General features: G+C 36.2%; 2 protein-coding genes across 9 annotated transcripts in view; one reads left to right on the forward strand and one right to left on the reverse strand.

The window, feature by feature from the left end:
- The window catches only part of LOC129442972 (NACHT, LRR and PYD domains-containing protein 1 homolog), a 29,429-nt gene that overhangs the window by 11,049 nt on the left and 3,052 nt on the right, over positions 1-15,328 (forward strand). For 4 of the 7 annotated variants that reach the window (XM_073855852.1, XM_073855849.1, XM_073855861.1 and 1 more), the window contains exons 4-8: positions 11,248-11,292; positions 11,486-13,190; positions 13,657-13,731; positions 13,858-13,947; positions 14,962-15,210. In XM_073855852.1, the coding sequence (XP_073711953.1) occupies positions 11,248-11,292; positions 11,486-13,190; positions 13,657-13,731; positions 13,858-13,947; positions 14,962-15,210 (2,164 nt within the window). Of the gene's footprint in view, positions 1-9,625; positions 9,793-10,789; positions 10,850-10,959; positions 11,104-11,247; positions 11,293-11,485; positions 13,191-13,656; positions 13,732-13,857; positions 13,948-14,961; positions 15,211-15,328 lie in introns of those variants that run through there. The other 3 variants (XM_073855858.1, XM_073855865.1, XM_073855866.1) reach the window with 3 other exon arrangements.
- Positions 487-8,475, reverse strand: LOC129442985 (uncharacterized). Of its 2 annotated transcripts, XM_073855969.1 has the most exons (6): positions 8,173-8,475; positions 2,531-2,572; positions 2,232-2,450; positions 2,058-2,153; positions 1,037-1,285; positions 487-546 (listed from the first exon to the last, which is right to left on the reverse strand). In XM_073855969.1, exons 1-6 carry the CDS (start codon positions 8,228-8,230, stop codon positions 524-526), a joined length of 687 nt encoding a protein of 228 aa, XP_073712070.1. In that variant the 5' UTR covers positions 8,231-8,475; the 3' UTR covers positions 487-523. The 2 variants fall into 2 exon arrangements, with proteins under 2 accessions (XP_073712070.1, XP_073712067.1); XM_073855966.1 differs by lacking the exon at positions 487-546 and having other exon boundaries at positions 774-1,285; positions 8,173-8,462.

Here is a 15,328-nt window from a genome sequence, read left to right on the forward strand (position 1 = left end):
AAACCCGGCTCAGGTTTTCTTTGTGCATGCTATCCTGTCTCCTGACCTTCTCTTTTTGAGAACTATACATGCCACTACTTTTAATTACATTTTTCATAATCTCTCATCTTGTTTTGTTTTTTGTATAAATACTCAAAAACAAATTAAAAACATGACACATTTAATTGAAGTAAATATTTTTTAATAAATTCCACAAATTGTTCAGACTGAATCCTCTTCAATTTGATCCGTCAGGAGTTGAACCCTCCATTGGTGATGGAGCCTGAGGCCGCTGGCACGTCAGTAAACTGAAAATAATGTGATTTTTGAACTTAGATTTGGTAAAAAAGCATGACTTAAATACATAAAAACTACAGGTTTAGCTTCAAGATTAACAGCTTGGAGGGTTACAATCCATGGCTGGCAACATTGAGAGTCTGTAATGTTTAACTGTTTGTTTTGAATCAGTGTGCAAGCATATGACATTTGTATTACATACAAATCAGGGTGTACTTACATTTGGCAGGCACTGAGGATTAATGGGTCAGGTCAGGTTCAGCCCTCCACCTAATATTAACCACACATTTTTAACCCTACAACTGCATGATTAAGATTATAAGCACAATTCATTAATAGGCTACCGGCTGTAGATTCCTTTAGTATTAGTTAATAACTCCGAGCATCACTCTAAAAACAAACGGTGCCAAACAGCACCAAAAGCACCTGGCCCGTAATCATAGAGGAACAATCTTTAGTGCTATATAGCACCCATGAAGCACCAATTAAGAACCATACGGGGTTCATATAGCACCACATATGGTTTTACATAGCACAATATGATTCTACACCGGTGCAACAGAGGTACTTCATTGGTGCTATATGGCACTTAAATGGTTCCTCTATGAATACGAGCCAAGAACCACTTTTAGTGCTATTTAGCAAAGTTTGTTTTTAGAGTGTATGCTTTATTATAGCATTGATACATTTTTGTAAGTTAGTTAAAAGTTCATTGTTCATTCTTGTTAGTTGTGGAAAGTGTCGTTGTAGATTGTCTCACCCAGGTCTTCGAGGAGGTATGGTTCATGTTTGCGTAGTGCATTATAAAAGGCATTTTTAACATTGTCTCCTCCAGAGTTCAGTGCTTCATAAAGCTTCCTCATTTTCTCTTGGTTGGTCCTTTCTGCCCTGATCTCTGAGTAAGTTTCTTCATGTATCATGTTGTTACTTTTCAAATAATCTGCCAATGCCATCACTGATGTCACCCTTGCAACAAGCTGTGCATATTTCTCATCCACAAACCTGGCCCCTGGAAATAAATAACATGTATTACAATGCAGATTTAAAACCCAAAAGGTATTTCATTGTTGTTTCTTCCTTCTTTCTTTTCCTGAATAGGTCTGGTTTTCAAATACAGTGAAAATAGTGCAGTGTTTTGCTAACATCCATGTTTATTTATATCATTCTTTTTTTTACAATATCTTTACTTTACAAACGTATACTCTTGTAACAGTTTTCACAATATAACTTTCAATACGCCATACTCCCCATACTAGCACACGTCTAAAAATAATGATTCTACGCAAGCACTGTATGTAAAAAAAATATAGCCCTACATTTGACTGTTAATATAATACACATAATATGGATAAAATGTTTTGTACTGTTTGTTGTTTTGGTGATAAAGTCACAAAATAAAACAGGATATTAATAATCCAGGAGCTTTTCGATTTGTTGATCTGCAGAATCTAACAAACGACAACACCACAGCTATGAAAGATTCCCGCTTCATAAAATGACACTTCCTCACATTAATGTCAAAGGGTTGGGTGTAGTTTTACCAGCCTGTGCATACGAGTATTTACTGTACACTTCACATGTTTTACTGATTGGATAGCTATAGCAACAGTTTCTTTTTGGCCAGGATTACATTGCCAAAACCAAAGATGTGGATACAGCGCTCATGAAAGCCATCAACAATATTAATTAACAGCAGCAACAATTTCCTTGACTATATTAGACTTTACAATAAGGTTGTATTTTTAAACACTAGTTAATGCATGATGGTGAAACAACTTCACCTCCTCCTCTAGTTTCTACTGGTCCTCCTTTACTTTCTCCTCCTCCTCCTCCTCTACTTCCTCCTGCTCCTTCTGGTAGCCGTACTCCATATTGGTCTGAAAAAGAAACACTTTACCTATTGAAAATCAAGGGTCAAGAACCACAACTAAAGCATGATGTTGATCCAGCTTTACCTCCTCCACCACCAATTCCTGGTCCTCCTCTACTTCTCCCTGCTTCTCCTCCACTTCCTCCTGTTACGCCTCTACTTCCTCCTGTTACGCCTCTACTTCCTCCTGTTACGCCTCTACTTCCTCCTGTTCCCCCTCTACTTCCTCCTGTTACTCCTCTACTTCCTCCTGTTACTCCTCTACTTCCTCCTGCTCCTTCTAATAGTAGTATTCCACTCTGATCTGAAAAAGAAAGAATTAACCTAATGAAAATCAAGGGTCAAGAGTCAAAATTATGTATGATGTATGATGTGGAACTTTACATCCTCCTGCTCCTCCTACTTCTGTCCATTGTTTAAATGTTCCTGAAAAAGAAAGAATTAACCTAATTAAAATTAAGTTTCAAGAGCTGAAACTAAAGCATGATGCTGAATCAGCTTCACAGTCTAACATTGATTCAGTGCCATTGCCATTGGTTTATTTATTTATTGTTTGATTAAATTTCAATATCAATAGCAGGTGCAAAAGTGATATCGAGTCAATGAAATTACAACAAGAAGCATCAACAGTTTTTAACATTGATTCAGTGGTTGCTTGCTACCAGGGTTAGATTAACATACAGTTTTGTAATCCGTGTTTAAAGAGAACCTATTACATTGCTAAAAACAACGTTATTTTGTGTATTTGGTATAATACAATGTGTTTGCGTGGTTTATGGTTTAAAAAACACTTTATTTTCTACACACGATAAGCCCTGCCTCTCTGAAGTGCATTGATTTTGTGCAAAACTTATTGTTCTGAAAAGCGATATGTCTTCGGATTGGCCAGCTAACCAGAATGTTGTGATTGGCCTGAATACTTCTGACATCAGCCGAAAATGTGACGCTCCTTACCAAGTTTGTAAGATTAGCTTCCAATGCAATACTGACAGGAGTTAATATCGTCTTTACTACCTTATCAATACAAGCCGAATCTGATCCAGAAAATGCAGATGACCAAACTAATCAATCAACTTGTCAGCGTGGCTTGAGCAGGATATAACAGATTGGTAAGGATACTAAAACACTAAAACCATTTTTCATTTGTTATCATAGAAACGACAAACAACAAGCGCTATTCTGCACTGCTCAAAACTCGTGTCTAAATCATGATTTAGTCAGTATTAAATTATTTAGATATGAAAACATAGACTACTTACAGGCTGTATTTCTGAAGCGGGGGAATTATGATAATGACCGTCGTGCAGTGGCGGATGCAGAACGTGACATATGGGTGGGCATGGATTAAGTCCGGGTGGGCCTGAATCTATGGGTGTCACTTTTGAATAAGAAACTATAACAAGTCTATAAAATTCGTCAAAACTTCAGAACACTAATTTAAACAGCATACACACACACCCGAACTGCACGTCACATTTTTGACATTATTGATACTTTAATTGTAATGCAACGTGACATTTATTAAGCCTTTTTGGTAAAAAAAATATTGGGCTCTCATAGCCTACAAAAAAGAACCTGCACACAGTGACAGGAAATATAAATAAATCCCAAAAAACCTTATACTTTTTAAATACGGCTACTAAATGCTTAAAATGAAGCTTCTAACATCATATTCTCTTCATGCAAATCACTAAAAATATATTTTCGTTCTCACATATTTAAGTTAACTTACTAAATAAAGAAAGAAAAAGGGAATTGCTAGAATAATGTTAGACTCTGGGGTTAAACGAAATGACAAATAAATAAACATTTAATATACTTTTTGATGAGCACAAGAGCAAGCCTACTCGTGAAGAGCGGAGCCGAGGAGCGCGCATATCAGACGTGAACGAAATGAATAATGGATTTAATGCTTTCACTTCATTTCCTGACAGTTTCACTTGTTAGTAAGGATAGTAATGGCTAACAAGATGACGCCGAATTACATACAACATAATTACCTCACTAAATCTGAGAGAATGCAAACACATTACAATATTTTTTCCTCCGCCCGACGACCAAGGCGCATCATTTTTTTTTAGCCCGACAGGAATTAGCCATAGCCCGTAATGGACGTCGGGCAAGCGATTTTGCGAGGTTTGTTTTGTAGAAAGACTTTCTTTAAAGTGAATTTCGTTTTGTATAAATTGTATCTTAATATTAATCAATCTTTGATCAAACAATTGCCTCGATTTAATAAATAAGAAGCAAACCAAGAACGTCTGTGGTGTGGATTGAAGTGAACCCACTATATTTCCGCAGCCTACGTCTTTCTGCTTTAATGCATTTCTTAAATTAATGTCTCAATTACACAGTAGGCTTATAGGTTGTTATGATAGGCTATTTGTTGCTTAAAAGCAATAGGCTATATTGTATAAAGTGTAGCAATAAACGTGGCATGACTTATAGTGCTGCTATATCGCTATATCAAACAACATCACTATGATCAGATGTTTTCTTTCTATTTTTTAATGTTATTGAGAGGAAAGCGCGCAGCACATATTTATAACGTGTTGTTATTCAAAATACGTTTTCTACTTGCTTGCAAAAAAAGTTCTCAAAGTGATCATGGCTGAAAGCTGCTCGGGAATATTTCATTATAACGCAACATTCAACTGCTTTAATAGTTTTTAAATAGTTATCAGGCTTACTTATAATTTAACTGTTTTTAACATAACATGCAATAGATAAATTACACCACATAAAGTAGTAAACATGTCTAACTATACAGAGCAGTATTTTTTACATTTCTGATTGGGCGGGCCAGCTGTCAATCTGGGCGGGCCCAGGCCCGCCCATAGCTCCGCGCCTGCCGTCGTGTCCACGTTAACAGGCAGAGGAAGTAAACTCTTGCTTACAATACGTGTGTTTGTTGTAGTCCAAGAAAAGAGATTTACGTTTGAGACGATAACTCACGTCATTGTTAATGTTTACTTTGGGATTTGTACCTTTTGCATACATTTCATATCGATAACATGTACTAACACTTACACACCAAAGAAATGTAAAATCGTGAATTGGATAATTGGCGCTCTTTAACCAACACCAGTAGCGGAGTGGCAATCGGGAGAGTCGGGACTTTTCCCGGTGGGCCGGTAGTGTTTTGAGGGCCGGTCTCACGCAGAAAAACTATTAATCATATGTAATATGCCACAGCGCCCAAAATGTATCTGGCCGCATCGCTCTATCAAGAAGCCGTCTCCCCTGAGCGGAGTTCCAGTCGAGAGTGCAGCTTAACAGCCAATCAAAAAGAAAGAAAGAGGCTACACGATAGCCAATCAGAAAATAGCACTGTTGTATCTGGGTACATTTTAACGCAACAACCAATAAAAAAGCTTATCCTCGTTCACCCACAGAGAAGACAAAACTCCAGAAATCAACAGGCTATAATGATGCTCATTAAATATAATTTTAAATATTTTTAGTAGAACATATCTGAACATTGGTACATCACTAATAGGGATAATTTACACGTGTGTTCGACTTTATGCTATTACATAGGAACCAACAAGCGGATGATGACATCAACGTGCCGCGAGAGCGGTTCGAAAGCAAACTCTTCCGATGATCTCTCGACTCACCCTCGCGGTACTTTAATGTAATCAGCCTGTCGTTCCTGCAGCGCAGCTTGAAGTTGAACAGTGGGGTTCCCAAACCTTTCCCTGCAGGAGGTCTCATGATGACCGCTGCTGTTGTAATCTTTATTTTCGCAAGTAAATTCCTTTTTTGTTTTAAAATTCAAACAGACTCGGTTCTCCCCCCACACTCGCGCAATGCATATTGCATACATTATTCCAGAAGTAATATGATTTGTTCTCTGTGAATAAATATACATGTTCTCTTTCACTGGGAAATTGTAGCGAAGTCGAAGTGAATTGTATTATTTGCGCGCATTTTTGAATATGGCCACTTGTGGAATGAAAACTGCACGACTACAAAAGGTAAGACTTGTTTTTGCATTTAGCCCTGTTTTACTTACTAGTGTTATAGTCTTAGTTGGTTAACTACGTGTGCTTTATCACATCATTTTAAAGTCTTTATTGTGTGTTTATAAGTGTTTATTGGCGGTTGCAATGACAAGATTTGTGAAGAGATGTCACAGTATGTTTTGTTTTGATATTATCTTGTTTTAGTTTATCTGTAGCTGGAGTTGCACTTAGTTAAGAATTACAACATTTGAAAAGCATTTTAAAAAACCATGATTTCTATTTTTGTTTTTCATTTGTATTGCTTCCGTATTGTTGTCAGTAAGTGTACATCCGTGCAGTCAGTATGATTTTGTACAGGTTGATGGAGTACACATATAATGTGGTTTCATAGATTTGTTATTTGAGAATGGCCTTCTTGTACGAAGAATTTTTGCCATAACCTAGGTTTTCGTGAAAACGTTTTTGTTACAGAGTGTCTGCAACTTAGCCAGCATACAGCCTGTTCACTGACAACATGCTCAGAACAAGTAGTCTAGAGCCCTATTCGGACGGGATTAGTTTTACAGGGGAAGATGGCGTAATGTAATTTTACCACAGGACGTCGGGTAATATAAATGGTCAATTCGGACGGGATTAGAAATCTCTGTAAAACATTCAGAAGTGGGAGGGGTAACTCGTTGGCGCAGCGCGTCACCTCTCGTCTTCACGTGCACTTTACATTGCTTCCAGATATCAGATGTGCAAACAACATGACACAGACAAAGAAAACGCGAAACACTGTGTTAAATTTCAGTTTGGGGAGAACGTCAGTTTCGTAAACAGTTCCGCGCATCTGAGAAGTGAATTTGACTTTTTTTTTAAGTTTGTGTCGTGTTTTATTCAGAAACTGACCTGCCACTGACTTGTTTCTCCGTCTAGAACGCAAGTAAATGCCTCTTTAAGCGCTTTTATATTTAAAAGAAACCCGCAAATTAAAAGGAAATGACGTGATTTACGTGTATATTTACAGCTGGTCGATTCGCACTGGATTAGTATTACCTGAGGTAATTTCTCCGGACCTTTTTACAGAAGGTAAAAGACGCCGTAATCTTTACTGACATTGTCCGTAATGATTACTGACATGGAGCATTCGGACTGGACTAAAATCACAGAGAACCTCTGATAAAAACTTGCTTTACCCCACCTCCCTATGTAAAACTAATCCCGTCCGAATAGTACTCTAGGCCTCGTTATATTTTCGTTATCACACGATGACTGACATTTTGTTACATTAAACATCCCTCTCTCCTAATAGGCTTAATCATTTTATAAGCAACTGCTTGGCAACCAAATTAAACTTTAGCTTACGTAAAACTAGGGACTGTTGTTGACTTAAAGATCTTTTAAAAATAATAATTATTATAACACTTGGTATTTCATGTTGTGCAGTCATTTCCTTCTTTTTTTTTCTACCATGGAGGGCTGGTGGTCTACGAAATGTCCCGGTAGATATTTTGGTCCCACTCCGCCCCTGACCAACACTTTTACATTTTATGTTCATATTACTAAAACATATTAGGAGCTTTGAATGTCTGCACATAGGTTTTAAAAGCTTAACTGAAGCTTTGAATTAAATAAAAGTAGAGTCAACCCTGAAAGCAAGCACCCACTGAGTCCATGTCAAAAAATATTGATATGTCAGTATCAATTGCATTGCCACAATAACACTTTTGCATTGATTTAAAAAAATTTTTTGCTGCATGCACTACAGCAGGACACTTTCGACGAATCAACTATTTTTAATATTGGTTCAGTATTTTCTTTTTGCTAACTGAAGGCATTTCAATTAAACATTTACAATAAAAGAGCTGTGTCTATTCACAAAAACTTTTTGACTGCACTCTCTCAGATATATTTGACATTTTGACCACTTTACTGTGAACTCTATTTTACAACACTAAACTTAATCCTGTTAATAATGCTCTGGGTCTATGAAATCTGTTTAACTCTTCACCAGTAAGTTTACACAATCTCGCTGTTTTTGAATAAAAATAATAATGTCAAAATATTAACACTTACCCAATCTATATTTATAGACTTTAGGTCTACCTGGAACAATAAACTTTTTTGTTGCCATAACCCTGTAGACTCCACTTGTTGGTTTACTGACAAAATATTAAATGTTCTTTCATTTGTTAGTTGCTTTAGATAAAAAGCCTCTCCCACTTATCTACCTCTCAAACACACACCCATTATTCCAATCCACGGCTAACTTAGAGCTATTTAATTTTTTGTTTCTGTATTTTAAAGTGAGTGATACAAGAGAATAGTAATTTTATTCCTTCATTTATACACAAACATTAAATTGTCTTATTGTCGTATTTTTTGTTGTATTTTCACTTTTACAGATTTCATATGCAAACATGAACAACTTTTCTTTGTTTACTTTCTCTGACTGACTTAATTGTTTTTATATCTGTATTACTGCCTTCTCATATTAGGTGAGGTCAACATCTGTACTGCTCGTGATTATGTTGGAAAGCTTAAGAAAATTTCTTTACATTGCATGTGGCTTTGCAGATTATGTAAGGGCGGAGGTACAGGTGATCTACTGCATTCATATCATCTTTGGACACACCCAGAGAAAATGTTTTTGCCTAGAGTTTTCTCTTTCATAGCTCAGGAGATAAGGTGAAGTTTTTTGTTTTGTTCATTTAAGTATCAACGTAAGTCACAGATGTTTCTCCTAAAATTACTTTGGAGAAATCAAAATAAATACAAACGAGACAATTGTCAAAATACATAAGTGTATGAAATCACAATTGTGGTGATCAGTGTTTGCTTTACTAACACTGTAACCATTTATTTAATCATTTGTAAGTAATTTATTTGTACACACTTAGATATCCAACACTCATCATAAACCTCAACAATAGTGACAATCATCAAAATAATATGATAATATAATAATATAAAAGTTTTTTTAACACAATTTTGTAACAGCCAAAGAACACCCAACATTAAAATACATGAATCAATAGCTGAACTAAAGCAAATGTTGATCACCACAATAGTGGTTTGCTAAAAATAACAATTTTTTTTAATGTTGATCTGTGATGAGAAAAAACAAATACAGTTCATGTGAAAACATACTTATGCTGGAATCTTAGGTATGTGTGTCTTTGTATTCTTGTTTTCTTTGTTTCATTTTAAAAAACATTGCAGTTCTTGTGAAAGGAGACTTCCCCCACCTGATAGTTTGTTTGTGCAAGCAGACGACCTACAGCAGGAGTGTCAAACTTAATTCCATCCTGGGCAAAAACAGCATTACGGTTGTTCTCTGTTTGTTTTTGTAAGACTATAAAGGTATCAACTCTTTTCTTACACTGCATGATTACCTTTGCAATCATTTATTACTGGCTGTGGTAATAACTTAATTAATACATAGGTTTGAAAGTAGAACCACACACAGTAAAAAGTACCCCGCCCATGTGAACAGAGAGTCCAAAGTTCTTACTATTATGTAACTACTCTTATGTCACTACTAAAGCCAATGTCCGGTTAGAAAAACTATAGGCTCTCCCCTAACTCCATGACTGACTGGCAGAAACGTTCAACAAAGGTATTGGTTCATTCCAAAAGTAAGGTGTCATTGGAAATTATGCTTTCAGGAAAAGGTTAAGTGGAAATGTGATGTCTGTATGTATTTCTTACATGCATTATATTTTAAAAACTTTGAAACATGACTCGTGATTTATTTATGTAAATGCTGTCATTTTTCAGTAGACAAAAACTTAAAATATTTGGTGTCTTAATCTTATTGTGCATTTAGGTGTACAGGCATTGTTATATGAGTAGTTAAACGAGAAAGTTTGGTGGCACAAAATAAAACATTGCAAGTTTTTAAGCGGATAAAAAATGAGAACTATATTGTATGGTGGAACGGCACTTAGTTTGCAGGACTTTGACCTTGTGTGAAGTAATATTGATGGAAGTTTGAGCGAGTAGTCCGGAGTAATAATGTTATTGTGTGCGAGGTCAAAATGCTGCAAACAAAAAAAGTCTTGCCAGTGCCATAGCTTCAGCTGGTTTGGGGAGTTTCTTTTAAAGGACCAGATGAATGAATGAAGATCAGTTGCAGATGACGTATGTGGAAGATAATACTTATACTAAACAAAATGTCTTCCGGGTGGGTGGCGTCACAATGGGTGGTTTCAGCTTAACTTTCTCTTTATAGTTTCTCAGCTGGTATATGAATACACATGTGTGGATCTAAATGTTTTATATATATATATAAGTTTTAGACATTTTTATATCAGTGGCAGAAAAAAGCACTTTCGGTCTGTCTATATTTTTAAAAATGTATGTGAACAAATTAAAAAACTGGTATTATTTCTTTAAATATGAGTGATTTAGAAGTGATAAAACTTATAGATATAATCATCTTAAATTCTTACCAGTTGCCTTCGGTGTTTACCTCTATAGTCAGCAATGTACAGTAGTTATAAACTGTAAAATGTAAAGTTAGAGCAAAGTTTAAAAATGAGATTGAGATTGCTGTTTTTCAGGTTGGACTAAAGACTTGTTTGTCTTTGGAGTCAGAGTTTGATTTTACTGAGGAGGTTTATTATCTTTCATTATATTGTAATATTTACAGTTCTTTTGTAACTCCATAGCGTTTTTCTTTCCGAAACAGGACTGTTGTGTTCGTACATCAAACTTGGGATCTTATAGCAACTGCACAATACAACAATGGGTTAGTATATAACATGATGCATATTATAAACCCTTTTATGTTATATTTTTATATTGTATTGTATCATATTACGTTAAATTCATAATACCTACATTTCATTGTTCGTTTAGAGTTTGACTGTAATAAGGACATTTACAGAACTCATCCACAGACAAATGTCAGTGCTGTGGCTCAGAATAGAAGCAATATTACAGCACCTTTCTTTAATAATTGCACAATAACCGGCAATGTTCCCATAACACATAATGCTTCTGGTAAGAAAAATCTGTGTTGTGTTAATGCTGCATGTTTTTAGCCTTACTTATTGCTATAGTTTAAAATACCCATTTATACAGTATACACAATGTATATGAAATATCTTCTATCAGTCTGTCAACCAAGTGTTTCTTTTTCTGCAGGTATCAGTGGATATCACCCTGACAGTGACAAAACACCACCATCAGGTGAATGAGTTTGATTGTTTGACTAACTTACTGAAGTGATTTAAAATAGTTAAGAAGTTAATATTGCATTGTGTACTGATAACTTTTTTTATCATTATTTATAGTATTCTTAAAATGTCTATATCCTGTAGAAGCATAAATATATTTTCCAAAATACTTTTTATTTTAAACATTAAATATTTTATTTCTGCAGCAAACTCAGTGATTGGTCAGTATAAACAGCGGATTTGCAGTGAGTACCAGCATGTTACCGAGTATAACTCACTGCCTGGAGAAAATGTGCTGCTGTGTGAGCGCTACACTGAACCTCTGATCATTCAAAGACATAGAGATCAAAAAGAAAGAGAAGAGGAGATCTCCTCAAAAGGAGAAAATTTTCAGCAGGTCTTCAGCTCCAGGAGCAGTCATGAATCTGTCCTGAACTCTCTGTTTCACACAGATGACCATGGGATCACTCCTAGAGCTGTCATACTGCAGGGAAACTCTGGGAATGGAAAATCTTTTGTTGTGCAGAAGATCATGATGGACTGGGCATCTGGTAACCTCTACAAAGATCAATTTGATGTTGTGTTTCACTTGAAGTGTAAAGAAATTAACTGCATCCCAGGTAAAAAGAGTTTGTTGGAGCTCTTGAGCTGGAGTTGTGGTTTAACTTCAGATGAGATCTCACAGATGCTCCAGTGGTCATCAGAGAGAGTGCTCTTCATTATTGATGGGTTTGATGAACTCAGACTCCCACAGGACGTTTATTACATGACATCACCCACAGATCCAGACCAGAGATGCACACCTGTGCTCACACTCTGTGCCCTGCTGAGAGGACATCTCCAGGTGAACTCCTTCCTCTTGGTCACCAGCAGATCAACAGCTACAGACACTTTAAGCAAACTTCTCAAGAAAACTCAGCGTTTTACCGAGATTATGGGCTTCTCTGAAAGGGGGGTGGAGGAGTATTTCCAGAAGTTCTTTCAGGATGAGAAACTCTTCAGGAACGCTTATATGTTTGTGAAGGACAATGAAACCCTGTTGACTGCCTGCTCCATTCCTGTTATCTGCTGGATCATCTGCACAGTTATCAGAGAAAGATTCAATGATGGTGCAGATATAACAAGCGGTCTGGAAACAACCACATCTATATATGTTGACTTTGTGTTCACTTTACTGAAGCATCACAGTCAGGGTTTGAATCAATCTGTGCCAAACCTGCTGAGGTGTCTGGGTCAACTGGCAGAGAGAGGGATGCAGGAACAACAAGTTCTGTTTGATGAGAAAATTATAAATGAAACTGTGCAAGATCCTGCATGCTGTCCATTTCTGTGCAAGTTCCTCTTTAAAAGAAGAATTCAGCAGGAGACAATGTTCAGCTTCATGCATCTCAGCTTTCAGGAGTTCTTCACTGCTCTGTACTATGTCTGTCTGGATAAAGACCAGGCCATGATGAATCTTACCAAGCTATGTACCATTAGACACACACTACGTGAATCTTTTTATCAGCCACCACGTTTTTCAGATGTGGTGAAGTTTGCTTTTGGTCTATTAAATAAGGACTTGCAATGCACACTTATAAAGCATGGTCTGTTTGTTCATCAAAATGTAGAGGCCGATCTGAAACAATGGTTTATAAATAAGATTTGTAATAGACCATGTTTCTTAGATCCATTTGTGTTTAACTATCTTTATGAACTGCATGAAAAGAGCTTTGCAGAAGAAGCTATGCAGACCTGGAATAAGATTCATATACGTAGCACAATCTTACGAAGAACAGACTGTTGGGCTTTGATGTACTGCGCTCAGTGCTGCCACAGCGTCAGATCACTCAATCTTGGTTCTTATTGTGAGTTAACACCTGACAAGTTGTCTATAATTCTGCCTGTAGTCCACAAGTTTGAAAGGTTAAGGTAAGTAATTAAACAGTTCCTTAGTGGATACATAGGGGGTTGCATTCAAAGGGGTCATATGATGGTTACTGGAACTTTATTTTGTGTATCTGGTTTAATACAGTGTGTTAACATGATATAAGATATAAAACACAATTTGTCTCATACAAAAAATCTTTCTGAAAAGCACAGTTTGCTCTAATTGGTCAGCTGAGCCAGTGCGTTGTGATTGGCTGAATACCTCAAGCTTGTAGTGGTACTTTGCAGGTCCTTTACATGCACACACAGCTACATAACACTAAAGAAAAAGGAAAACATTATAATAGCATCATATGACCTAATTTTTATGTTTAACCTTAAGGGCAGGGTCAATACCAAGCCATAATTTTTTTTATTTGATTAACAAATGCAATTCTAAATAAAAATACAATGTTTACATGGATGATAAATTAGTCTGTACAGTAATGCTCTGGATTTAATTTTGAAGCTTGAAAGTAGGAAACCTAACAGACTCTGATCTTGTTGATCTGATGTGTGCTGTTACAGGAGGAAAGACCCAAAGGTAATGTATTTATAATATCACTTACCCAAAATAAATATTTTATGTACTTGGCACCACATGCACTATAATTCTTTAGTGTGCATTATTAATTGTTCATAATTAATTTTTCTGTGCTGTGATTTGCAGGGTTAATGTTATCCCTGAATGTGACGGTCCTGCAGATGAACATTGTTCTGTCTATTCATTAGAACTGTCAGTCAGTGATGATGTGTCCAGGTGAGATGTATAAAGAACAGGCATAGCTGCTTAAAGTCACAATGAAATAGAAATAAAAAACTTTTATATTGCCTGGAATAATGTGATAATATTTTACAAATTACTTTTCTGTGAGCTTTATACATGATTAAATCCTGTGACCTTATAATCTTTAATCAAAAACTTTTCTTTCAATACAATCAGTTCTGGAAGGACTTCTTAAATAGACTTTTCTCATGTTTGCCAGAGAAAATTGAATCAGTGGGTAGCACTGTTGCCTCACAGCAAGAATAAGGGTCCCTGGTTTGAGCCCCGGCAAGGTCAGGTGGCCTTTTTGTTTGGATTTTGCATGTTCTCCATATGTCAGCATGGGTTTACTCTGCGTGCTCCAGTTTCCTCCCAAAGGCAAAAATGTTTTATTTTGAGCAAACTTTCAATAAAAATATTACTTTGAAATGTGAAATGTGTGCTAACTAAGGACTTTAAAGGTCTCGTTCTTTCTTTGTTTTTGAAACTTTGATTGTTTACAGTGCGCAATATAACATGTGTTTATGTTTCACATGTAAAAAAAACGCTGTATTTTTCACACAATTGACTTATCTGTGTAGCGCTGTTTTCCCTGTCCTTAAAACGGGCTGATGTCTTTCTTGGTCGTCCCTCCTTTAGAAATACATAACGAGTTCTGATTGTGTAGTTTGTTTAGTGTGTTGTGATTCCTGTGGGCAGAGGTTAGTTAAAAAAACTGTTCTAGTGACGTCATTAAAGCAGGAAGTAGAGGGCTGTAATCCAAACCGGCCGTTCGCTGTAGGCTTTAAAAGGGGAATTCTGTAAAAGAAAATATATCGCCTGGCAGTCAACTTTGAGCTTTATCATTTTACAGGTATTATTTATGCTATTATAGCAACATTACACACTAACTAGGGTTTAAAAATGGGATCAGAAACAACGTGAATATTGTTAGCTTACAGACTCACAATAACAAAATAGTTTCTGTTCCTCTAACTGATATTAACTTTGTTTTAATTTTCTTTTTAGTGTCTGCTTAGGTTTTTGTTATAGCAATGTGGTACGGTCACTTGGTCTCACTCTACCACGGTCAGAGGCTATCGACTGGGCAAAGCTTTTTCAAATATTTCACAAGACAGATTTGGATGCCTTCACGTCTGCCATCCATTCTCTGCCTAAACTTAAAATGCTGGAACTGAAGGTTGACTTTCTGAATAAAAGCTTGTCTATTTGGAGTCTCTCCATCTGCCAGAATGTCTCCAGTCTAACAGAACTCAGGTAAGGAAAAGATATTTTATTTCGTTTAATTTATTCATTTATAAAGCACTACTTAAACAACAGAGCTTTGACCAAAGTGCTGTACAGTAATCAAATACTTCATATTATGTTAAATCCT

This window comes from Misgurnus anguillicaudatus, chromosome 2, assembly GCF_027580225.2.
Source record: "Misgurnus anguillicaudatus chromosome 2, ASM2758022v2, whole genome shotgun sequence".
Lineage (NCBI taxonomy): Eukaryota > Metazoa > Chordata > Actinopteri > Cypriniformes > Cobitidae > Misgurnus > Misgurnus anguillicaudatus.